This window comes from Embiotoca jacksoni, unplaced genomic scaffold (genome assembly GCF_022577435.1).
Source record: "Embiotoca jacksoni isolate LCO1_2020_lvr unplaced genomic scaffold, fEmbJac1.0.p SCAF_42, whole genome shotgun sequence".
NCBI classification, from domain to species: domain Eukaryota; kingdom Metazoa; phylum Chordata; class Actinopteri; family Embiotocidae; genus Embiotoca; species Embiotoca jacksoni.
Window position 1 is genome coordinate 1,707,880 of NW_027185395.1, and position 25,318 is coordinate 1,733,197.

The 25,318-nt window shown below is 40.7% G+C and overlaps 1 protein-coding gene across 2 annotated transcripts; it reads right to left on the reverse strand.

The window, feature by feature from the left end:
• Window positions 1-2,586: 2,586 nt before the first annotated feature.
• On the reverse strand, window positions 2,587-24,789 carry st8sia3 (ST8 alpha-N-acetyl-neuraminide alpha-2,8-sialyltransferase 3). 2 transcript variants are annotated; one of them, XM_069168923.1, is made up of 5 exons: window positions 23,765-24,789; window positions 18,225-18,254; window positions 13,883-14,002; window positions 8,939-9,496; window positions 2,587-6,353 (listed from the first exon to the last, which is right to left on the reverse strand). In XM_069168923.1, exons 1-5 carry the CDS (start codon window positions 24,016-24,018, stop codon window positions 6,071-6,073), a joined length of 1,245 nt encoding a protein of 414 aa, XP_069025024.1. In that variant the 5' UTR covers window positions 24,019-24,789; the 3' UTR covers window positions 2,587-6,070. The 2 variants fall into 2 exon arrangements, with proteins under 2 accessions (XP_069025024.1, XP_069025025.1); XM_069168924.1 differs by lacking the exon at window positions 18,225-18,254 and having other exon boundaries at window positions 23,765-24,788.
• Between the last annotated feature and the right edge of the window lie 529 nt (window positions 24,790-25,318).

The window sequence follows — 25,318 nt, forward strand, 5'->3', positions numbered from 1 at the left end:
TATTTGCATATTTATTTGCCTTTTTATTTCTATATTTGAGGTTTTATTTATTTCATATTTGTTAGTTTAATTTGTGTTTGCTGTTTTCCTGCCTCCCTGACCTCTTTCCCTGCTGCTGAAATAAACACACAACGGCCACAACAATGTTTACAGTAATTATTAAGTTTAAAATTTTTCTCACTTTTACTTTAGTTTTCAGAGCTTTTGTCAGTAAAGTTTTTTGTTTTTTTTAAATTGTTTTAAATTTAATTCTCATATTTCAGCTTTGAGTTTTTCTCCCAAACGAATCAATAAAGTCCGATCATCCCAGACGTCGGCACTACCACATGATTATGAGTTGTATTTGAAAATGAAAAAAGGGATAAACATAACTGAATTACACGTTAATTAAACATTGCTGCCCACACAATTACAGTTTCCTTTTTACGGCACCATTTTAATTATTTTAAGACAGAATTAATTTTTTATATTACTGAACAACAATATCAAATGTGTGAAAGTTTACAAATTGTTTTATTTAGGTCAAATAAAACAATTTGTTTGGTAACAATGGTGTGTTTTAAATCCAGTTGTTGACTCCTGCAGGTTTTCTTTTGTTAGCGGCTGCTGACATAAAGCGGCAGGACTGAAAGGGTCAAAGGTCAGCGGTCAGCCACCCCAGCGCACGCCACCTGACCCCTCAATTTACATACACGCTGACCTACATCCTGATGGCACTTCTTTATTTCTCTGTTCCTTAAATATCCTCCATTAAAAAAAAGTGTTTTACCCTGAAAGATTTACTGCAAATAAAATACTTTAAAAATGAAAAATCTACTTAAAAAAAATTGATAAAAGTTGAATTTAGGAAAGCAGTGGACATTGGAACAAATTTGTGAGTTTGTTTGCAGGATTTTTTTTTTTTTTATGAAAACTTACATCTTTTACCTGTTATCTCTGTTTCATATTGTACAAATGCTTTTGGTTTATGTTCATTATCATTTTAATTATTATTGATCATTTCAGGGCTACTGGTGTAGAAATAATGACATCATTCATCAAGAGGAGATAGTGACTGTTTGAGTTTAGGGGCAGGAGAGATATATAAATAAAAAGAAGCTATTTATACAAACACATACATTTCCAGGAGAGGATATTAAAAAAAAAATATATTTCCCTTTAGTAATTCACAAGATCTTTTTCTTTTAAAGTGCATCGTGGTTTTTAAATTGTTTCCTGGGATTTCTGTGTTTGTTCGTTTTTTCAGTGAACATAAAACTGAAGTTTGTCACTTTTGTATTTAAACTATGAAAACAGCAAAGAAACGACGGACTTTGATCATTTCTAACAAAACTGGCAGCGTTTCATCCAGTCAGCGGTTCAGTGGACACTCCCTGACCTCTGACCTCTGCAGTTCACCTCGCTCCCTACAAGTCAACAACACAGTATCGACCTGCAGCCTGACTTCATCTCTGTTTGCGTTTCTGTGCCTGCGTATGTTGGGAGCAGCGGGAGTTTTAAACCTGAACAGGAAGGACTTTCACTCAGGTGACGACAAAACATTGGTGCAAAAGACAGAGATTTAATTGTGTGTGTGTGTGTGTGTGTGTGTGTGTGTGTGTGTGTGTGTGTGTGTTTTGAATAATTAATCCAAAGACAAAGTGATTAACACACACGATTAAAATTGAATGTAACAGTAAATGGGAAAAAAAAGTATAAGGAAGAATAATACAGAACAGAATAAATTGGACAAAGATAAAGTTGAGATCAATAGACTGGAAGAGATAAAGTGAGATGAACTGAATGATAACTGGCTCAAAGTGTTCAGACAAACAAAGACATGACTGAAAGGACTTTAGATAAAACTGAGACACGTCGACGTGATGTCACAGCTCTCCATCTCCTCCCTGGGAAGGTCAAAGGTCACAGTGGGTCACGACCCTTTTTACAACATGGACAAATCATTGTTTACTGTTGATGATGACACACACACATTTTCTGATTCACAAATTTCATCATGGCTGGAGTTTGATTTAGTTGAACCAATAAAGAAAATGCTTCGCTGTTTGTGTTCACACTGGAGTCACATGACCAGCTCAGCTTATTGATTGGACAGTTCTGCTCTTTATCTTTTCTTTTTCAGGTCACAATAAGCTCTTTGCAGTTTTTACTTTAATATTATGGGAGGATCGTTGCTGTGCGGTTGCTATGCGGTTGCTATGCAGTTGCTGTGTTCCACTTGTTTACCTCACTTTTTATTGAAAACACACAGTAACACAACTTCCTTTGAACTTCTGTACTGAGTTCACGTGGTGCACACAATCATTTCCGTTGATATATTTATATCCTGCTTATACAAACCTCTTCTTCAGCAGCAGATTCATTTTTATAGTAGTTTTAGTTTCTGAATCGTGCTTAAATTCTTTATCTAGTATTGCACAGATTGTTCAGCTTTGCTTTTGCACCACAAACAAACCTCAGCAGAGTTCCACCTGTTCAGGTCTTCTCTCGCCCGGCTGTTTCACACCCACCAAAACAACAACAACATCCTGTTATAACCAACAGACGTCAGTGTTCAGAAACACAGAAAAGAAGACACCATTCACTTTGTCAAATGGATAATTTCATTCGTTTAATGCCTAAATAATTAAATAAATACAGAGTAGATAGATCCTCTTTCAAGTATTGGATGAATAAAACATATTTGTTAATCTACAGCATATTGTACATGATATTTAAATGTGGTTCTAGTATATATTCCTCCTCTGAGGGTGATCTCTAAAGACACGCTGATATTGATGGAGCCAGCATCAGTTTCATTCAAAATTCAAAAAAATACATCCTGGAAGAATTTTACCTAATATGATATTGAATATAACAAAACGACAAAAATAAAATATAATTACATCCCTCTCAATTTTAACAAGTTTGTTGGTGAGGTGCTCAAGTCATAAATTAACATTATTATTCTTATTAAATAGGGTTTCTAACCTCCATGCCAACAATCGTTTTGTCAAAGTCCTGAAAATGTCACATTTCAAGTCGTGGACAATTATCATTGTGGAATCAAAATGTAGGAGACTAAAAAACAGACAAGTGGCAAAAATACAGCTGAAATTACAAAAATAGGCCCAGTTTCTCTCACTTCTGTGAAAACACAAAATAAACCAATGAAATGAAAAAAATCCAATGAAAAAGACGAGTCTCTTCCTTGCAGAAAAAAAAGCACGTTAAATATGGAACTTCACATTCGATATGCCTCTAAAGCCTCACATTCAAGAGATTCACATTTGCTGATTTTTAGGGGCTAATGGACAACAGCTGAAGAAATTCCCAGATTGAAACCACAGGCGACAAACACCACGGAGCAATTTGAATCCGGATTACTAACGACTCACAAATAAGAAATGTTTAAAATGGATCTACAAAACATTAACATACCACAGAACACACCAGGAAGCAACAATCAAAGTACTTAGTACAACTGTACCCATTCACAAAAACCTGAGTATTCAGATGCACATGACCTATGGAATGCCATGAGCGCCAACATTTTTCCAACTAACAGCCGGACCGAAACCTTCATCCAGAATAATTGAATCCAGTCGTAACTGCTGTCCTCCCGTGATCCCGTCAGTCCAACACCGAAGGTCACCACCGATGCAGGAAGTAGCATGCCCTTTATGCAGTGAAGTGGACAGGAAAGAGGTGGAGGTCTGGGGGATGGAAGGAAGCGCGGCACACCCAACAATGGGCAGTAGTTCAAACAAATGTGATTTCATGTGAAATGTGAATTATAAAAAAAAAAAAAAGAACTATTTCTTTGTTCCAAGTTACCAACCAATGATTTGGCTTAGAAGCCCCACATTAACAAAACCATAAGGATTATGATTTCTATTGTGTCCATTGTGCATCCTTTGCTAACCCGGTATCACGGCAAAGCGTGAAATATACACGCCAGTCCACTCCAGCAAAATGTGAGATAGTCACGCTTTGCGCTGTGTAGGTGTGACAGTTACACGTTTTCCTGGAGCAGGCGGAAATGAAACCTGCTGAAAGCTTAGAGTCATGTGATTTACAGGAAAATTAAAATTTTAGCAAAAACACGTCGTTGGATTTAGGAAACCAAAAAAACATGGTTGTTGTTGTTAGAGAAAAAAAAACAACTCAAGAAAAACAACTCAAGAAAAACGTTGTCACCTCCGGGATTCTGCCGTCAAGTTTCACGCATTCAAAACATGCAGCTAGCTATCTCACGTTTTGCTGTCGTGGACCGGCGTGTCTGTTTCGCTCTTTGCTGTGATACAGGTTTGTCTTTTCAGATGATTGTGTTGTTGTGTGTCGTCTCTTCTCAACGCACCGTGAGCGGGCACATTGTCGTGTTGGAGAACCTTGTTGCCATCCTGCCACAGTTCAGGATGTTCACAGTGGATGTTTCCCCCGCAGACGCCTCAGAAGTTCCTGGTGGAACTCGGTGTTGACAGTCTGACTCTGGGGGACCAATTCACGGTGATACAAAGAAAACCCAGCTGGTGTCTCCTGAACCTGACGGGTCTTCTTCGGTCTCGGACAGTGAAGCTCCGCCCCCTCCGGAAACGTGATGTCATCAGAACACCTCGCTCGGCTCGTCACTTCACCGCTGTTGACGTTCTGAAGCGTTTCAAGTATCTTTGTTGCCAATTTCCTGAGTTTCACACAACAGTTTGATGTTCGCCCTCTGCTCAAGTAAATGGTGCAACGTAGACTGCTCAGAAAACACCACACGGGCTGATGTCGATCAAACAACGTAACTTGCAATACTTCCTCCCAGAGGTTTTAGGTTCCCCTGGCTGACACGGTGTCCTCTAGTGGACTGATGAGTGTATTACATGCTCTGATGTAATATGGGGCTGGTAATGGCGCAATCCAACAAACATGGAGCATTGGGGGGAAACATTAGCCCAGTGCACAACAGCTGCAAAATTCATTCTGTGGAAATCTTTTTGATGTCCTGTCAGAGACAAGCATGTCCGATTTTATTTTGCCTTCTCGTTTTTAATTTGTCAACTCCATATATTATGCTGAATGTGAGGACAAAGCACTCTTCCACACACAATGGCAGACATGGTGAAATGAATGAGTGACGATGGTGCTGGAGGTGAAACAGGTGAAACAGGTGAAACAGTGAATTTGGGCCCTCGGACCTCCTTTATTTAGTTCATCTTTGAATGTCGTGAGACACAAAAATCTGTCTGCTGTAGACTGATGAAGGTTTCAATATGTAGTCTGACGTGTGTCTTGGCGAAATCACGGGAAAATCTCTTAATGTGACACGGTAACCATCTTAAAAGGAAAAATATCATGTGGTCTGCTCCCAGTGTCTGTGCAGTTACGGGAAACCCAATAACAGATCTGCGTTGAAAGACCAGAAGCTGTGCTGTCGTGTGTCGTTGAAGGAACCAACAAAAGAATAACTACAACCTCAGGAAGGTTTTTTGCAGGATTACCAAACACCAACGGTGCACAGCTGTTTATTATAAGGCTAATATGAGATAGATCACAATATCACCACTTTCTCCATGACTGAGTCTATCAGGAGCCTCTGACGGCCTACATGGTGTGTTGCTGAAGAGCGTTGGGATAAACGTTGGCTGCGTGTCACCAACCTAACCTGCATAAACACAGCGGTGCGACTGAGGCGTCTACTTTTTTTAATCGTTGCATTAATGTTGGTCTGGGCACAGCCTTGCTTTTAAACAGTCCATCTGTTGATTTGTAGTTGTGGTGCTGTGGAGGGATGAGTGATTTAAATACCACTGAACAATGAAAGGTTGTGATATTTTTGTGAAGAGCGGTATCCTCGGAAAATCCATCTTTCTCCGAAACAGCAGTCTTTTTTCAACTTTAGAGTTTCGAGCAGCAGAAAATGCTCCTTGTTTCTTTAGCCGTGGTGATTGTGGGGTTTTCCAGAAGGATCTTGGGCTGAAAAGAGTTTCAAGAATCCATCACACCAACTCAGCCTCGTAGTTAAGATTTTACACATAAATTACGCCCTCGTTTGTTTGCCATTTCTGTAGTTCTGGCCGTGTGGAAACGCTGGAGAGGAGTTCCTCTAAGCACAGTGGGAGAGCGACAGCTTCAGTAGTCCGTCTGTGTGCATCTTGTAGAGGAGTTTGAACTCGGCGGGCAGCTGATGGGACTCCTGCCATTTGGTGGTGAACTTGGTGCCCTTCCTGTCGTAGTAGTGATACGGCAGCTCTTTCCCCGTGTTGGGGTCCCAGCCGAAGGGCCAGAAGCCGTACAGGTGGATCTGGTCGCACATGGAGGACGCCAGCGTGTACATCAGGATGCCGGTGCTCAGGCGCTTCGGAGCCAACTGCTTGGTTTTCCAGTAGCTGTTGGGTACAAGCGAAAAGAAACGCAAACCAAAAAGAACTTTAAATTTGTCTCTTTTTTTTTCTTCAGTCACTGTTTACATTCATGCATCATATATTATTGTTAATAATCACAATGGAGAAAAATTTAAATTGTGAACAAAAGTAAAATCTATGTAACTTTTGACTTACATGATTTAAAAAAGAGATTGCAATGAAGTTTAAATATGGCTTGTTTTTCTATGGATCATATTTTCTAAAATTTTAGTTTAAGGTCCCACTTTAATCAGCAGAACTGCAGAGAAAACCAGACCTCCTGTTTTAATTGGCTGTTGGAGCTGTTTTCTGTCAATGCAAACTCAACATGTCCTTCTGCAGTGGTGAAAAGGCAACTTATCTGAAATTAATAGTAATTTCTTTTCATTATCTTTAAACTGCACATTGGGAAAAATGCACAGACATTTCGTCTTGGCCTAATTCAGTGTGTAAAAGATGGGTTTGCAGACCCTTCTTTCCTTTTGTTGAACACAACATTTTTGCTGAAAATGTAAATTTTGGAAGATGAACCATGTGAGCATCTAGAATACAGTTATTCCATGCTGTTATGATTGTTTTTACAAAATTATAAAAACGAAAAACTTTAATATCCAATCACATATTTGTATAGTGAAGGCACAAAACTGAATATCAGAAAAAGAAAAGAAAAATATCCATAACTGTTCAGTCCACTTTTGCGTGCTTATTTCTAGAAATCATTCACCAAAATTCTGAGAATAAGCTGTTACTGACAGCAGTAAATTCAGGGGGTTAAATTTATATCTAAAAAACATAATCTGACCACTGCTGATGCTTTCTACTGGCAGTCCTGCTCTGCAGCATCACAACGGGGGAAACTCTCCACACTGGACCCAACAAAAGCATCTCCAGGAGTCCTTGAGGTGCTAAAAGCCGCCTGAGCTGCTTAAAAGTGGTAATTCTTCCAGAGCAGGTAGATTTAATGGGATTGGTAGAGATTAGGCTACTGTACGAGCAGCCTATTCTGCTGCTACAACACTAAGCACCAGCCTTAAATCCCTCTCAACACACAGTTACGGCTGTGTGCCATACCTTTCACTAAAAAGCTGTTTCCTTATAATCCGGCTTTGGAGCCTAAATCTCCTCTTCGCAATATAGAGCACAGCTCAATACAATAAAACCACATGTTAGTTTCTACAAATTACTCCAAAACAGGACAGATATAGATGGGGGACATTTAAAACACAGACAGAGAAACAGATGGACAGACTGACACGTAACATACAAAAAGCTGTGTCCTGTACGTGTTCGGAGAGGCCCGGCCATTCTCACCAGGTGTTAATGGGTTTTCTACGGTGTGCAAAGTCCTGAGAGGTGCCACAGTCTGATCAACCATTCACTTTATGAAATAACTGAGTGGCACCATTTGGATTGGAGAAACTGGAAAAACTGCCAGTTAGAATAATGCAGAGAGTAATAATGTTTCCTCGAAGGCATATTTGGCAAAAAGCATATTGTAAGCCCACTGTTCAAAAAACTCCCTCAAAAATCATATTTTTGGAATAAATCCTGTGAAGACCAAAAGCCAACCATCAGTGTTGGGGAGTTTACATGTAATTACAGTTATTGTGAAAAAATATGAAATTAAAGTTGCAATTCAAAATGTTGGTGAGTATATTCTTTTTGGTAAAAAGGTCATGTGTAGAAATATAATGTTCTTTCCGTTTCTTTTCATTTTTTTCCAGAACATTCATGTCCTCATCTACACCGAGACAGGCTCCATTCGTTTGGAAGTATGCACCCAAATTATAAACCATTTTATTAAATTTGACAAGAATCAGTGTTGAGTAGTGTAAAGAGGTTTACAGTGTCTACAACTGCATTTCCCAAAAAGTCGGGTGGTATGTAAAATGTAAATAAAACCGAATGCAATGATTTTCAAATCATGTAAACCCATATTTAATTGCAAATAGACCAAAGACAGTATATCAAAAGTTGAAACTAAGAATTTCCATTGTTTCATGAAATATATATGCTGATTTTGAATTTGATGCCAGCAACACATCTCAAAAAAGTTGACAGGTGCATGTTTACCACTGTTTAGTATCTTCTCTTCTTTTTACAACACTGTCTTTTTAATGCAGTGCTGCCTGAGGGCTCGAAGATCACCACCATCCAATACTAGTTTTCAACCTTGTCCCTTGCATTTCAACATTTGATATATTGTCTTTGGTCTATTTGCAATTAAATATGAGTTGATGTGATTTCCAGATCATCGCATTCTGTTTTACTAAACCTTTTTATATGAAGCTATACTTGTAAGGCACAAAGAATTGCATAGCAGATGAGTGTATTGTTGACTTTGTTTTTTCATGGTATTTGTTAACAACAAGAAACATCTAGAATAATTCCATCTTTATGTATCAACAATTGATCTGTATCTAAATGTACAGTTTAGATGTAAATGCTCCTGATCAGATGATGATCACAGGTTAAGATCAGGCGAGGATGAGGACTGCTGTGTTACTGACAATGACAATATAATGATGATATAACATGTGGCTGTACTTTGGAAGTTTGATTTGTCTTACTTGTTGACATACTGCATGATGTTTCCAGGCCAAGCCAGCTGGACGTTTAGCTGACCTCTGTGCTCCACAAAGAAGTCCACCAGCGTTCTCGTCACTGTGGCCGAAGTATGGAAGAAAAACGCCGGGATCCACAGGATGGCCCCGTCCAGCTTCTTCAGGCTCAGGAAGAAGTTGTTCCTGTCCTGCACAGTCAGTAAATTATTGTAGTATTTCTCCAGGATACTGGGGTTAAAGGTCGTCATGTTGGTCCGACGCCCAACGTCCTTCTTAAAGATCTCAGTCGGTGCGAAGTTGCAGCGGAAGACAAAGTCAAACTTCTCGATCTGGGCGCCGCAGCGAGAGCCAGTGAGGATGCCACTGTTGCCGACCACAGCGCAGACGTTGTAGTGCTTATTGAGGACCGGCGAGACCTCTGGGAGGAGCGAGCGGAAGCTCTCCCCGATGGAGAAGACGTACTTGTGGCTGGAATAGTCGTAGTGCATGAGCTGTCCGATTCGAACAGAGTCCCGTGTCAGCGTGAAGTTGTGAGGAATGTCGATGTACTGAGAAATCTCCCTTCTGCAAGACAGAAAGACATTTTTATATTTAATACTGCATTCTTACTGTAAACTTTCACAGGTCACTACATGAAGTCATGTTTTCCTGAGCTAACAAAAATATCTTAAAACAGGGAAATCTACAAGGGTTGGACACCATAGCACCAAAACCTCCGCAATGAAAGAGTGCTGTAAGTGTAATATGACCCTCACAACATGAAGCAATCATTCGCAAGAAATCCAGATACCACCAGATGGTGTTGAATGGTTGCACTCTATAATAGAGGAGTGGAGGGTCATATTTCCACCTCCTGCACTGCCAAACGTGTAGGGCAGTCATTGAAGGTCAAGGAAACTGTTTCAGGAAGGTTGTTGGGTACCAAGTAAATACACAACCTTGACTATTCCACACGTTCTCAAATAAAATTACACTTTTCTCGACTCGATGAGGAATGAGGAACTTTTGAACTGAGCAATAGAAAAAAAAATTCTTTGAAAAAGGTAAAGGAATGTAACTGCTTGAATATCTGGGTCTGACCCAAGCAGCAACCAGCAGTGAGGTCATCAACAAGCAGTGATGTCATCAACCAGCAGTGATGTCATCGTTGGTTTGTGAACATTATGAATCCTCCAGTTCAGATTCTGTCCGTCACCATCTTTAATAGTTCGGAGCGGTTTGGAGCAGGAAGTGACCATATTTGGATGAGGTGGGGGAGGAGCCAGCGGTGGATCTGACTGATCTGATTGGAAACCTGACGATACTATGTCCCGCCCACCGATAGCTGTAACCTGACTGCACCACAGGCCTGTCAATCAAACAGACACGCCCCCAAAAACAGGTCTTCTTGAATCTTCTTTTCTAATGAATGAGGGATTATTTTCAGATGGACCTCCAGAAAACTAATAAGAAGGAGTGACTTTAGCTAACAACACCGAGATAACTGATGGACACATTTTATTCACTTTGGATTTGATGAGAGAAGTTGAATGGGAGTCTATGGAGCCGGAGGCTTTTTGGAGCCGACCTCTAGTGGCACTCGCTGGTATTGCAGCTGAAGACACTTCTGCATCGGAACCATTTTACAGACCTGAAGCTACGAACATTTATATATCCGGTCTATGGTCTGACTGCATGCAACTGAGGATTGTTTCCAGTTGTTTCATCTTTATGGATGTAGACCTCAGATCAATTTTGAAACTATTAGAGCAACCTTTAACCAATCAGCATTCATCCCCATATGCAGCATATTGTGTGCTGAAACTGTACCACTGCCACCATTGTTGGAACTACATTTTGAAACAAACACTTGACTTCAACTTGACAGTGGCTCCTCAAACCTGTGAACAGGGTTTCTTGACTATAATCACAGCGAAGACTGAAGCTGTGAGCAAAAGTCTGGCAGAGTCAGGTTCGTTGTCATGTTTCCGATGAAATAATTTAAGCTTATTATTTCACAGATGCAATCAGGATATGAAAATGTTATTGTAATAATGAACCAGTGGATTACAGGAAAAAGCAGATAAAGGGTTTAAATCCACAGCTGAAAGGATCTGATGAGTTATAAACCAGTTTGTTCTGCATTTCATTTCTGTCCTTTGGTTTCATCAGAAACACTGATTGTGATGACAGCGAATCAGACATGTTGTACATAATCCTCAATCTGCATCAAACATGATTAGTATGCAGATTAATGTTTGTGGATGATGGAGGAGCAGACTGTTGATGTCGATGAAGTTGTTCTCTTGTAATGTTGCAGTTTTGTTTCTTTACGCTTTAAATCAGATTAAACCACATTTTCTAATATTAAAATACACCATTTCATTTCATGATGCAATGTTTGAATGAAGGTCTCTTAGCTGCAGAAAATCATCTTCTGCTTCTACTACGGCCACCACCACTATTAATGGGCCTTTTTTTATCTAAATGTAACATCTCGTCCTGTCCGTTAAAGTTCCCTGTGTTCATTCTTTTTTTGGCTTCATATCCATTTCCTGTTTTATTTTGTATACTCACCTTTCCTCTCATTTCACACACCTTCACTTCCGGTCCTTCATCTTTCCCGCCTTTGTGATCGTTTGCCCCGCCCTGATTGTCTCCACCCGTGTCCAATTGTCTCCCCGCCCTCATGTGTATACTGTATATACCCGTGTCTTTCCCTCATGTCTTCGATCCAGCATTTCCTTGTTCTGTGATTTCCCCGTGTGTGACCTGTTTCCCCCTTTTATACCTCTGTCTGGTCCGAGACTTTACAAGAATCAATACCTGACTGGACTTATCTAAAATGACTTGAGTGTTGCTGTCTCTTACACTGAGACTCGCTTTGTTGCTGATCGGCATAAAACAATGAATGTACTTCTGTTGGTACACTCACATAAAGTGCTCCTACATGTAAGTACACTGACTTGTGTTGTACTTGAGTTTTAACAGGGTAGTGTTGTCTCCAATCGCACACCTGCATGTTTCCGTACTTGTCAGTGTGAACGTACTTCTGTGTTAGTATGTAAGTACGCCATTTGAGACAAAGTCCTGGGACCCTATTCTGGTCAGAGGCAGATCCAGGTTCATTAGCATATTGGTACAGTGCAAGGGTCAAGTTGTTATTTTCGTGGCTCAACATCCGCCCAGATGAATGTTGTGAGGGTTGTGTCGGTGCAGATGCACCCGTGCAGTGCAATTTTGGTAACATTTTGACGGTGAAGTTGCACAAATCAGGTTGAAGTGCAGCGCAGTCGGCGCAGAGCTATTTCCCTGGTTTCAGTGGGCAGAGCGCACATGAACAGACATATCCAAAATCCCACGGACGGTTTGGTGGATGTTCTACGTATTTAATCACATTTACATAAATAATCAAAAGTAGATTTTTCTTTTTTTTTTTTTTTTTTTTTTTTTAATGCAACCTTCTGATTCAGTTCAGTCTGAATCAGGCAGTTAGCGTGTAGATAACTTCAGCAATAAAATATAAAAGACACTCAGGTAAAATACAAATGATGGCAATTAAATTACTCATAAAGGGGAAACAATTCAAAAGCCCTTTAATCTACTAATCTGCTTTAGTAATCTAACCAGCCAGGAAGGCCACAGAGAGTGACACTGCATCATTTACACACAGCTTAGGCCATTTATTTAATGATTTGAAGTAAATTATTCACACTCAAAGTTCCTGATGCATTTTATTTATTAACACCACAACATCAGTGATATTTGGAGCACATTTCTCTTCATCAGTCTTGTTAATAAATGAGTTGCATCGGGAGCTTCATGTGTGCGTAATTTACTTCTGCTCACTCCTCAACATGGTTCCAGCACCTGATGTCACTACATTGGATGAGTGATCATTGTTCACTTTGACATCTAGTTATTGCCAGTGTTTGGCGTTGAAAAGACACAAGTTTTTGTCTTATATCATTGATCAGCTTCCTACACTGGGCAGCAGTTCTCATAATACCAGGGGAAGAGAAATGTATAATATTAGCTACCTACTTTAACATCATCAGCCGTAGAAATGACTCACAGTACCATACATTTGGTGATTATGAGCCTGACAAGAATGTCAGTTTTCTCTTGCGTAAAGTTTGACTGGCAGTGCCAGTCTAATTCTTCTTTAGCCATTACAAAACTGACAACATGCTGCACCACAGCGTTTAAAGGGAATGAGTGGAGTTGATTGGCCATGATTGAAGGGGGCTGTGACGCACCTTCTAAATATCTATTCCTTCTACTTTACCAGTGTGCCAAGTTTGTATTCGCTAAATGAACCAAAAAGTTGGCCACACTTGCAGTCCTAGCGCACAATACTGAGACCTGAGCTGTACTGCAATTCACGAAAACAGAGCCAGAGGATTTTAGGCTTCACATGAGAGTTTGGACTTAACTTGCACATCTCAATGTAGTCCAAGAAAAAAAATATGGCACTAAAACATCCTGCAGAGGGTCGCACTTGTTTCAGTTGTCAGACTCTCCAAGTGAAACTTTTTCACATATATTGTAAAAATATTTTAATTATTGCTTTAGTTTTTAGTTATCTATAATTTATTTCGCTAACACATGTTAAATAATGCTTGTTAATTCATCCAATACGGAATTCAAAAGGGTCAAGCATCACAAAGCAAATGTGATACTGGATTCACATTTAATAAACCAAACACGAGCCATCTGGCTTCAACATAATCTTTTCCTGCAAACGATGGATGTTCAATGTGAATGCCGCCTCATCTTCTGTGATACTGCAAATGCTTTTTGCTTAAGAAACTTTTTCACAAGTAGTGCTCGCTGCTGTGAGTGCTAAAAGCATGTTAAGCTGGCAGGACCATCAGAAGCCACTGCAGTGTGTGTGTGTGTGTGTGTGTGTGTGTGTGTGTGTGTGTGTGTGTGTGTGTGTGTGTGTGTGTGTGTGTGTCTAAAACCTACCTCTGCTGTGTAAAAGCAGTGCTGTTGTACCTCCATTTGGAGGAGTTCTGCAGGTCCTCACTGAGAGCGTTGGTCAGAGGAGTGAAAGCTGGATCCAGATACTTCATCGCCAACTGAGAGCTACACAGAGGAGGAGGAAGTGACATGGAGGTTAACCCACAGGTCTTCCTGTGTTGGGAGGGTTTCAGATTCCTCCAGTTGCACTTTGTTTTGAGAAGCATTTTAGCTCTTCTAAAACTAGGCCAATAGGAGATGTAAAAATATTTAGCAGATTTGAACATTATCGTGGAATAGTTGGTTGAAATAGTAAATAAACTGTCAGGAAATCAGACAGGTTGGCAACAGGCCAACAGTTTACCCAGATTATTAACATTTTGATTTAAAAGTTGTTGCACACAGTAATTGCAGTGGAACAATGTGGGAAGTTCATGTGGATAAATTCTGCACAGCAACACCAGGAACATCAAACACCAGATCAGACACAAAGTAGTATGCTACTTCATTTTTTAGAAATGTTCATTTTGTGCATTTGTTTAGCGGTAGTCAATACTTGTTCTTTTTCCAAAGAAAATGAAAGTTCACCCAATCAATGAAAACACTAGAGAAAGTGTTTTTTTTATTATTATTATTTTCTCTTTGCATAAAAGTGCATGTTTGGTTTGCAGAAGTTACAGAAATGCACACAACTACAGTAACAACAGCAGGCTCAGTCAAAGTTAAAGCAGGAAGTCATCTGTAAACTGTGGCATTTATTTACATTGTAAATTTTACAATGCACCGTTTGGGTAATAATTTTACCATTCACCTTCATTTTTTCTAACAAACAACTTGTTGGTTTGTTTCATATCTGCCTGATCATCTGTTTGGGTTTCTTAACGTGTTCAACTGGCAGTAATGTTGTAAATGATTGCCAAAACAAAAAATAACTAATAAGTTGTATCATAAATTCAAATTCTACTTTAAAGAGCTGCAGGTTGGCTCTGCAGAATATGAACACGCATATTGTATTTTGTCCTTTTGCCTCTTCACAAAGCTAAAATGCCTCCAAAAGAAACTGACTGAAACAGGCAAGAGTTTGAAGAGCCGTTTTGCAAATATCATTCTGTTCCTGTTCGGAAACCAGCCGCAGAGAAAAACAGTTTCATTTACACTGTCAGCTCAGTGTAAACGCAGACATTCAGTCTCTTTACTGCATGTGATTATAATTTAATCAAAGAAAAAAATTACATCAGGGTTCTGTGGAAAAATAAGCAATAAGGCAAAAAAAAACAACAAAAAAAACACAATTCTGTCCATCTTAGCAAGATATTCATTTCATTGAATTTCAAACATTCTAATTCAGTTTCAACTTCAGGATGGTTTTTAATAAATTATCCACATTTTGAAATGATGAATTTGATCAAATTTTCAGATGGAACATGAGGTCAACATGTTAAGATGAACATTTTGTTGCAGTGCAAGAAGCCTCAGCTTCCATTTCCCTCTAAAGATAAAGCCCATGAGTGAGTAACCTAAACTAAAACCACGACTTAACCAGGAGATTAACCAGGGATTCTTTTGCTTTGTAAGATTTTCTACATGCTGTATTTTTGCATTGAAAACTTGTTATTGAACCTTTCAAGTCAGTTGTTCTGCTCGTACAAAGACTTCCATCACTGTGCGTTTGGTGCAGAGTCAAGTCAAGCTGGTGTTTAGCCTAGCTTAGCACAAAGACTGAAAGCAGAGGGAAACTGCTAGCCTGGCTCCATCAAAAGAGTAGAAACACACCTTCTAACAACTACAAAAAAAAAACAAAAAAAAAAATCCTCATTTCCATTGTATCTTCATTATTGAGCAGTTGTAGATATTGAACTGCTCAAATAAAACATTTTTGTAGCAGCGATTAGTGTTGGAGATTTTAGTTGAGCACCAACTGCAGTGAGCGCAAATAGCATGTCAAAAGTCCTGTCTTCAAGTTTGAGCTGTGTCCGAGCTCGAGCTGACTATTGGATGGACTCAAAGATGGCGCTCTCTTGAATGTAAATGTTTTCTAGCTTCCAGTTTTGCTTGAACAATATTGAATTACTAAATTTCCCCACTGTGGGATTAATAAAGTCTAAGTCTAACAAGAACAATAATGTTTCCCTGAGTATTCCTGCTGAGGTCGTACACGTTACATTGCGACATTTCAGATTAATACGATTTATGAAAGAGTTTGAAATCTGACTTACGTCTGAGTTGGAGGTCTCCTATCAGCAGGTACATAGACATAGTTTTTATAATAGTAGACAGCAGGGTAAATACTTTCTAGTAATTATTTCCAACTCAATACCACAAGTGACTCCTGGTGGAGTCTTGCTTTGGTCTTTGTCCTCTTTGTTACTTTACACCAAATGTGTCTGATGTAATTTTTCTAGCCTACAAGTCACCAAATGGTGATCATCATTAGTCCAAATAATAAAATTGTACATACTACTGGGTGACTGAAATGTTCAGGCTTCACGTAAGTCAGCGCTATCTTGAAGTCTGCAGGGAATATAACTACCAGGTAATACCAGCTGTGGTGTTGTAACCCGGTATCACAGCAAAGTGTGAAATAGACACGCCAGTCCACTACAGCAAAATGTGCGCTAGCCACGCTTTGGGCTGTCAAGGCTTGAAAGTTACACGTTTTGAAAGCGTGAAACTTACTTGCACGTAGATGTAATTTTTTGGTATTTACTGACTGCCATGCGGGACGATGAGGTTCGAGTCCAGGAGGCGACAACGTCTTTCATGAGCTGGTTATTGTTTTCAAACCCCAACCACATGTTTTTGCTAAAAGTAAAATTTTTCTGTAAATCACATGGCTCTAAGCAGGCAGCAGGTCTCATTTTCGTCCACTAAGAAAAATGTGTAACTTTCACGCCTAGACACTGCAAAGCGTGACTATCTCACGTTTTGCTGTAGTGGACAGGTGTGTCTATTTATCACTTTGTCGTGATACGGGGTTGGGTGTTGTCCCAGTGTATTTCGTCTCTTTTTTTGTTGGAGATAGGTTTAGCAGTCTCGCCCGTCTTCAGGGTCTTTGTACCGATTCAGTCTCAATATGTCCTGGACTTTTCTCTGCACTGGAAACACAGGTGAAACTGACTGCCTAAAATGAGGAAGGTTGTTTTAATCTAAGTCCTTAAAGACGACTCTGCTACCTTCAACTAAACATAACATGTAAAGGTTTCAGTTCAAGTCTCCAGAGTGGCAAACACAACTGGTCAAATAGTATTTTCAGTATTTGAAGTTTACCTTTCATGAAGAACCAGGTTGGTGGAGTTTACTGCATCAGGACAGTACAGGCAGCATCAGAGGTAGCTTACAGTCCGCTGTCCTGAATGGCAAACCGCACCTCTGTGGTGCCCAGTCAGTCTAAAACAAACTGTTTGAAATACTGTTTGACCTGGATCTGAAGTCAGACCTTCATGGGCTATTTTGTTGATGCAGCGTCCGCTATCTTTGTAGACAGAAAGGAATCAGCCAGGGAGGTGCAGCGCTGAATCCGAATCAGCATGCAATACTGGTTAGAATTTGCTCAAAAGTACTGTGGAAATACTAACGATGATGCAAATTCTAGTTTGGAAAGAATCTCACTTTGAAGATTTCTCAAATTTCAATATATTATAAATTTTTTTGTTTTTACTCATGCATTATATGCACATTATTATCATGCACACAGAATAAATACAATTTTAAAATCATGTTGGGGCCTTTTGGTGCTCCGTGTTGTTCTGCAAAATGTTGCTAATGCACAAATATGTGGATAAATCATGTCAATATTAAGAAGTAGAACATTGAATAGAATAATAAACTTAAAATAAGTAAAGAATTCTACAATTCAATTTCTGTCATATACTCTGTGTTGGTTTCATCATTTCTGAATTCCTTTTATTTCATGCTGTTTCAAATTCAACACCACAACAGGCTTCAGAGAAAATGTAGGGTCTTTGTGTCTCGTAACGACACAAACAGTCTGATGGCTGCAGGTTTCAGCTCAAACAGAACTGAAGCACAAGCTGCTGCTGGTTTTAGTAGACGAGAATTAAATGTAGTGTCACTACAAATGTCAAAGATTCTCCAGATAGATCGATAGATAGATCGATAGATAGATAGATAGATAGATAGATAGATAGATAGATAGATAGATAGATAGATAGATAGATAGATAGATAGATAGATAGATAGATAGATAGATAGATAGACAGATAGACAGATAGATAGCATGGAGGCAAAGAATGCAGTGGAAAAATACACAAAAATAGGCCAAGCAGGAATAGGAAGGACAGATAGCATCCTTGCATTTGTAATGGAAACATCAGCGCTCTGTATTCACCTCAGGTCGGGTTTGCGAGGCGGCCTCTCGCTGCAGGAGGGACGTGAAACAAACAAACATAAACATCTCACTCATTCTTCTCGTCATCATCAGTTAAATGACACAAGTGACTTTGAAAGGACATTTAAGTGACAGGAAGGAATATTAGAAATAGACTGTATGAAGACCTGGCATGCAGAGGTGCATTTAAAATACTTACAGCAACAATGAAACACCTCTAGATGTGATATCACACAGCCAACGGTGATAATTGTTGGTGCATTTATTTGCAACATAACTAAATGTTGAGGAAATTAAAAGGTAAACTTTAACAAACAGTTTTGACAGTCAGGCACAATAGAAGACAGATTCGGTCTGTCACCGCTGGATGGGTCAATGCATTCACAACAAGCAAACAACAAATCAGTCATATTAACATAACTTTGTTTGATATGTCAGTGGTTCCTTCAAAAAAAAAGGATCGGCTCAAACTTTCCTGGAGACATTCAGCGTTCCCGCAGCATGTATCCGAAGGACTTTTGTAATCGCTGACTTTTCATCTCCCACCACTGACAGGTTGGCATTTATGGTTCCTATTGGATGGGTTGTCATGACATTATGTACGTAATATTAATAAAATCAGGAAAATCCTTCCTCAGCGTGACGCAGAAAAACTCATTCATGTGTTTGTTACTTCTAGACTAGATTATTGTAATTCCTTGTTGTTAGGATGTCCAAATTACTCATTAAAAACCTGCAGCTGATCCAAAATGCTGCAGCAAGAGTACTGACGGGATTTAACAAGAGAGATCATATTTCTCCAGTTTTATCTTCTCTTCACTGGCTTCCTGTGAAATCAAGAATAGAATTTAAAATTCTCCTGATAACTTACAAAGCTCTACATGACCAGGCTCCATCATATCTTAGAGATCTTATAGAACCATATAATCCTAGCAGAGCACTTCTCTCTCAGTATGCTGGTCTACTTGTGGTTCCTAGAGTTTCCAGAAGTAGAATGGGAGGCGGAGCTTCAGTTTTCAGGCTCCTCCCCTGTGGAACCAGCTCCCAGTTTGTGTTGGAGGAGCAGAAACCCTCTCTAGCTTTAAGATTGGACTCAAAACGTACCTTCTTGATAAAGCCTATAGTTAGGGCTGGCTCAGGTAGACCTGAACCAACCCTTAGTTATGCTGTTATAGGCCGAGGCTGCTGGAGGACCTCGTTACATACTGAGCTTCTTTTCTTTCCTCCTACTCTTTAACTGACTCATACCTCACCATCTTCTTCTCTCCCATAGTTTCTTCTTATTATCTGTTGTCTCCATTCAGTTCCTTCACTCGTGTAGTTTCTGTTCTTTCTTTTCCAGATGTCCCGTCATGGAGCTGCATGTCTCTGCTCTGCGCTTGTCGTCTCCACCAACAGTTCTTCTCTTCTATGTCTATGCTGTCCTTTTCTCTCTCTGCTCTCCTCTCACCCCAACCGGTTGAGGCAGATGGCCGCCCACCTCTGATCCTGGTTCTGTTAACAGATGCTCCGCCCACCTCTGATCCTGGTTCTGTTAACAGATGCTCCGCCCACCTCTGATCCTGGTTCTGTTAACAGATGCTCCGCCCACCTCTGATCCTGGTTCTGTTGGAGGTTTCTTCCTGTTAAAGGGAGTTTTTCTTCCTCTCTGTTGGAGGTTTTTCTCCCTATTAAAGAAGAGTTTTGTCCCTCCTAGCTTATGTGGGAATTGTTGGTTTCTCTGTATAATATTATAAAGTCTTGCTGCAAGGACTTTAATGTGTTAAGTGCCATGAAATAACCTATGCTGTGATTTGGCGCTATATAAATAAAGTTGAATTGAATTGAATTGAATATAGTCCAGACAGGATGTTCTCTTGAGGATAAACTTTGGCAACCTTGTGACACTACCACTGTTGTCAAATTACAATTTCCCCAAATACCTGCAAAACTAATGATATCCTGCTAACCATCCGCATGTCACCATTGTCACTGTGGTCATGAGCTCACGGTCCCACTAACATGGCTCTGGACTCTTTGTTACAAAACCTGATGATTAGTTCTGCTGCAATGCCTTTGAGTCATTTTTATAGTGTCGTGAGGTAGATTCAACTTTAACCAACAAACTCCAGCAAAAATGGATTATTCACTGTCAGCATGCAGCTTAGTCTTCTCTGTCCTGGATCCTGAATGAAAGCATTGCAGGTCCGTTTAGTGTCTGATTACAACATTCAAAGGTGAATTATCACCAAGGTGAGTGCAGAGTAAATGGTTGCAATGGATCTCCACAAGAAGAAAGGTCAAGGAATCACAAAGATCCTTTCTAACATCCTCTTTTTCGCTGTGATCGTTCGTATGTTGGCGAGTTGGAGGACAGACGGATCATGAAGGTCCAACACCCTCTTTATCCACCGCCAACTGAGCAAACCTACAAATTTCCCTGAATCACCATCTTCCTGATGAGAAATAAACCCTCACTCCAACAACACAGCAGGAAACTTCTATAGACTTCCTCTTCAAAATGCAGCTCTCCTCCACGGCCAACTCAGTCCGAGCGTAACCTTGGCCTTCGGTGACAGCGAGCAAGGAGGAAAATGATTACAGGCGGGAGGAAAATGAATGTGGCTCTCGTGTTGTAAATCACAGCAGCCAAGGACGGCTCGCTGGCCTCCAGAACCCTCATCAGACCGCCGCTGTTTTAGCATCGCGCTACGCACCTGACCCGATATGTCAGACAACAAAGATTTACGCAACGGTTTTTCACGGAGCTGTGCTGCACTAGCTCAAATAAAACCGGAGGTTTTTTTTTTACATAGGTGCTTTTTTTCCTGAATCTTTCTGATAAGATGAAAGCTGCTCCTGATGCTTACTGTCCATTTTATAAGATGAATGATTATCTGCTGCTGTACTGGACAGAAAAATGTGAACACCTTATCAATATTTCCATTTGCAACAATTAATGTACAAGAAATCTCTGTTGCCGAATTTTCCACTTTGTCTTTATAGAAATTGATGCAAATGATGATTTTGGAATGTCGCTGCTAATATAAAGAGAAAGCAAAATGTTTTTCAAAGATAAATGTTCATTTATTTATTTCAACATTTTGAGGCGAGAATCTGCCATTTTTGTAAAAGCCTTGCAGCGTCTCCAGATTTATATTCCCGCCCTTTAAATGTTATAAAATGCAGGAAGTGTTGAATTTAACCAATCCAAAAATCAGCAAAGCAGAAGTGAAATAATTAGTGAGTAAAGAGAGCGAGCAGCAGAGTGGTATGACACGACTAATGTTGTTCTACTGATGGAATTAGTACAATCAAAATTGACATTATACTGAATTTACATCTTGAACTATTGCAGAACTGGTAATTCAAAATCTTTAGGAGGATTCATCCTTTTTTTTTTTTTTTAAATCAAACATGAACCTGACCAACACTCAAATACTGTTTTTCACAGTCTGAGAGTTTATATTAATTTGACCAGTTTTACACCGTGAATACGCCGAAGACTCAAAAGGAGCCGACAGTTCGGTTAAAAGTTGGAGTGATAATATCAGTGTCTCCGTGATTGACGGTTTGCTGAATTATTACTGAATGAAGCACAAACAAAAACTTAAACAACTGAAAAAAGGTTTTCAGTTCTCAAACTTGAATTCCAATTCCTCAAATCTTTAATAAAAAAACCACGTCTTAATGAGAATGAAGATCCTTGTCATTGAAGTGGCTGAAGGAGAGCAGTGGCTGAAAGAGCTGATCCGGTTCACAGCTGTGGGATTAAGTGACAGATGCCCTGTTTTCTTTCAGGCTGATACACACTCACAGTAACTAGAAATCACTGACATGGACCACATTTAGATCAGGTTATTAGGCCAAAGCTGTCTCATGAATAAAGAAGTCCACCGTTGACGTGTGAGGTTGGAAGCAGTTCAACTGATTATACTGTCTATTTAGTGTTATTTTATCAATAACAAACTGGCAGTCTGATATATTATATAAACCTCAACCGACTGCCTCCAATCATCTGCCTTCAGATCATCTGATAGTGTTTTAATCCTGAAGCCTGTCGCTCTAAATTGAACCATCTTCTAATCATTAGACACTTAACATGGTGGTAATATGGCAATAACAGGAGGGAGAGTAATGCTGCGTTCCAGATGACGTCCTTCCATCAGTCCACTAACTAACACTAATCTACCATGTCAGGACTCTGATTGTAGTTTTAACAGAGTCGTGTTGTTTCAAATCACACTGACAGGAAATGACCTCATCATGTGACCACATCACCCTCCAACATATCTGCAGCTTTAATTATTTTACCCAGAAACCAACGTGTTTTCGTGTCCTCTGTTAAACACTCAATAAACTCACTGATTCTTCTGTCCAGCAGCAGCAGTGGAGAAAAAACACTTTGTGTTCAGGAACAGCTGCAGCTTCCTCAGACCAACGCACTTATAATCTCAAAATAGTGAGTGTTAGTACACAAGTGAACCATTTCTAACACAGCATAAGAGTTATTTTTCTAATAGCAGTTGCAAAAGCAGTCGCAGTAGCCTGCATACTGGGAAGAAAAGTTCAAACCAACTGTAGGAGTAAATTAGTCGCATCGTAGGCCTGCATGTTCTGATGCAGCACATGCGTCATAATAGTATCTAAACAACTGGACGTTTAATGAATACGTGATCATGTCATTCCAAAACTGAGGACACTCAGTTTCAACATCTCCAAAGGTGTTGGACGGGTTTCAGGTCGGGACTTTCTGCCGGCCAGACGACTTCTTTCACGCCAAATAAGGAACACAGTGTCTTTATGAGGTTGGCTGAGTGCACGAAGCAACCTCATGTTGACACAGGGACGTTTCTACCTTAAACTGCCACCACAGAGCAGCGTTATAGAAACAGCACGTGATTGTCATGCAGCAGAGCAGAGTACCATAAGACCTCTATCGTTTCCTGAAACTCGACAGCAGTTGCCATGCGACATGTTGGCATCAAAGATATTTCAGGGAGTCCGTCAGTAGCATCGTGTCTGGTGATGTGACATTCAGATTTTCCTTCGCTGGATTTAAGGGACCTATACGGTGAAAAGAAGAGTCCCAGACCAAAAGCACACTTCAAAATGTGAATGCATGGTCCACAGACCTATTTGGTGTATAAATGAACACTGGTGACGTCTGGTCTGTGGAACAGAGAGTCTGTTCTTATACAATGATGTCCAGGCAGAAAACACTGCAGCCCAGTCTGAGTCACATCAGGCCTCCAACAGCAGAGAGGCCTTCAGCACAGACTGATCAGCTCAGGCCAGCAGCTTCCTGAGAGGCTTCAAAAAACACATTTCAGCACACTAAGTGGTTTATTTTTCAGATTTGACGGTTTCATCCAACGAACACAAACTGAGAGAAGCCGGCTGGTTGCTATGGTAACGTTATCTTTACGGGATTAAGATCCGAAACAAGCTATCATAGCGGAAGAAACCTACACCTGAAATGGGTAAAAAAAAAAAATCAAACCCAAACACTCAGCTGATGCAATGCAAACCAGCAGGTCTGCAGCCGGGCCTGGACTCACCGAAACCCCGCGTGGAACATGTACATCCTGGGTCCTCCATTGGGTCCGTATCTGGGAGTGCTGAGCAGGAAGTCCTTCTTGATGGACACATAGCTGATGAGCGACAGGATGAGCAGCGCCACGCTGAACATGACGAGCCCCAGCGCGCTGGCAATCCGCACCATCCTGCTCCGCTGCGGGTACCTGCTCCCTCCGACCGCAGAATCACTGACCGGCCAGGACGGAGAGAACGCGAGCACACAGGCGCACCGCATCCGCGGCAGAGCGAGGCCGGAAACGCGGAAAGGAGAGGGCGCGCCTCCCACGGGTTTCACAGTCCATGTGGGGATGCAGAGGTGATGCGGCGTCGCAGGGTTGAAGCTTATCTCACAGCGGGTTTCATCGACTGAGTGGGAGCGGCAACGCGCTGGCAGCAAGCGGGAGTGCAGAGACGCAAAAGGCCGCCCAGGAAAACACCGCGGATCTGTTGACGCTTTTAACAGACGCCACGAAGACCACCGAGTCCCTGCGGGGAGCGGGGGCGACGAGCGGGTGGTCGCCCTTTTTCTGCCGATATCATCATCTTAATATGAGGCGAAGATGTAACGACTCGCCTGCGGGGAAAAAAGACGAACCGGCGTGACGCATTGACGCATTGACAGTCCATGAGTCCCAGGATAGAGAGCAGCGGAGGGAGGAGGGGGGTCTTGGAGGTTGTTCTGCAGACATGCAGGGTCAGATTTCAGCCGGTTTCACAAACGCGAGGCGGTGAAATGAAGCGGCGACGCGCGGCATCGTGCAGGATGCTGCTCCCTGTCCTCGTCTGCATCCTCGGCGTCTCTCCTCCTCTCCGGTAGTATAATTAATTAAGCCCGGGTGTCGCTTTAAGGAGACGCAGCTCTCCTATCGCAGTAATCAGATAAACAAAAGCAGCAGCAGCATCCGAGGCGGAGCTCGGCGTCCTGATGGAGGCAGAGAGACGCAGAGAGAGGAGGAGAGAGGAGGAGAGAGGAGGAGAGACCCGCCGCTCTCACCGGCCGGGAGGACCAACATCTCCACAAACGTGACGATATTTAAACAGCTCATACCAAAACAGAAATGTGTTCGTTTTTTTCTAATGCAACATGTGTGTGGGAGGAACTTGCATCATGTTGATGATAGGCTACGAGGTCTCCGATATGTTTTTGGACAAATGAAAAACTCCAGTAGCCTATTATGTTTTCACAAAGGCCAATTGTTTTGTCTGATGTTGCTAAATGTTGTTTGAATCTGTTGTGCAATTTACTGTCTTTCAATATTACAAATATTAGAACTTGTATTGTGTGATTTCAACAAGTTTTCATGGGCCATACAAAGCTTCATGTTATATATTAAAGGAACTTCAGAAAGTATTCAGACCCTTCACTTTTTGCACACGAGTGTGTTGTCAATTCATCTTTCATCATGACAAAGTGAATTTAAGATACATTTGAACAAATCTAGTTCAACTCTAAATTTGAAAATCTCTCATTCAGACTCTTAACTCGACTTGTGGCCGTCTTGGCAGCAGTTACAGCTTCACGTCTTCTTCAGTAA

Excerpts from the sequence above, each read along its gene's own strand:
- st8sia3 (XM_069168923.1), bottom strand. The coding sequence starts at position 24,018 with ATGCGGTGCGCCTGTGTGCTCGCGTTCTCTCCGTCCTGGCCGGTCAGT. Across the intron at positions 14,003-18,224 it reads CCTCGCAAACCCGACCTGAG|CTCTCAGTTGGCGATGAAGT; the intron begins GTGAATACAGAG and ends TCCTCTGTGTAG. Across the intron at positions 6,354-8,938 it reads ATCATGCAGTATGTCAACAA|CTACTGGAAAACCAAGCAGT; the intron begins GTAAGACAAATC and ends TGTACCCAACAG.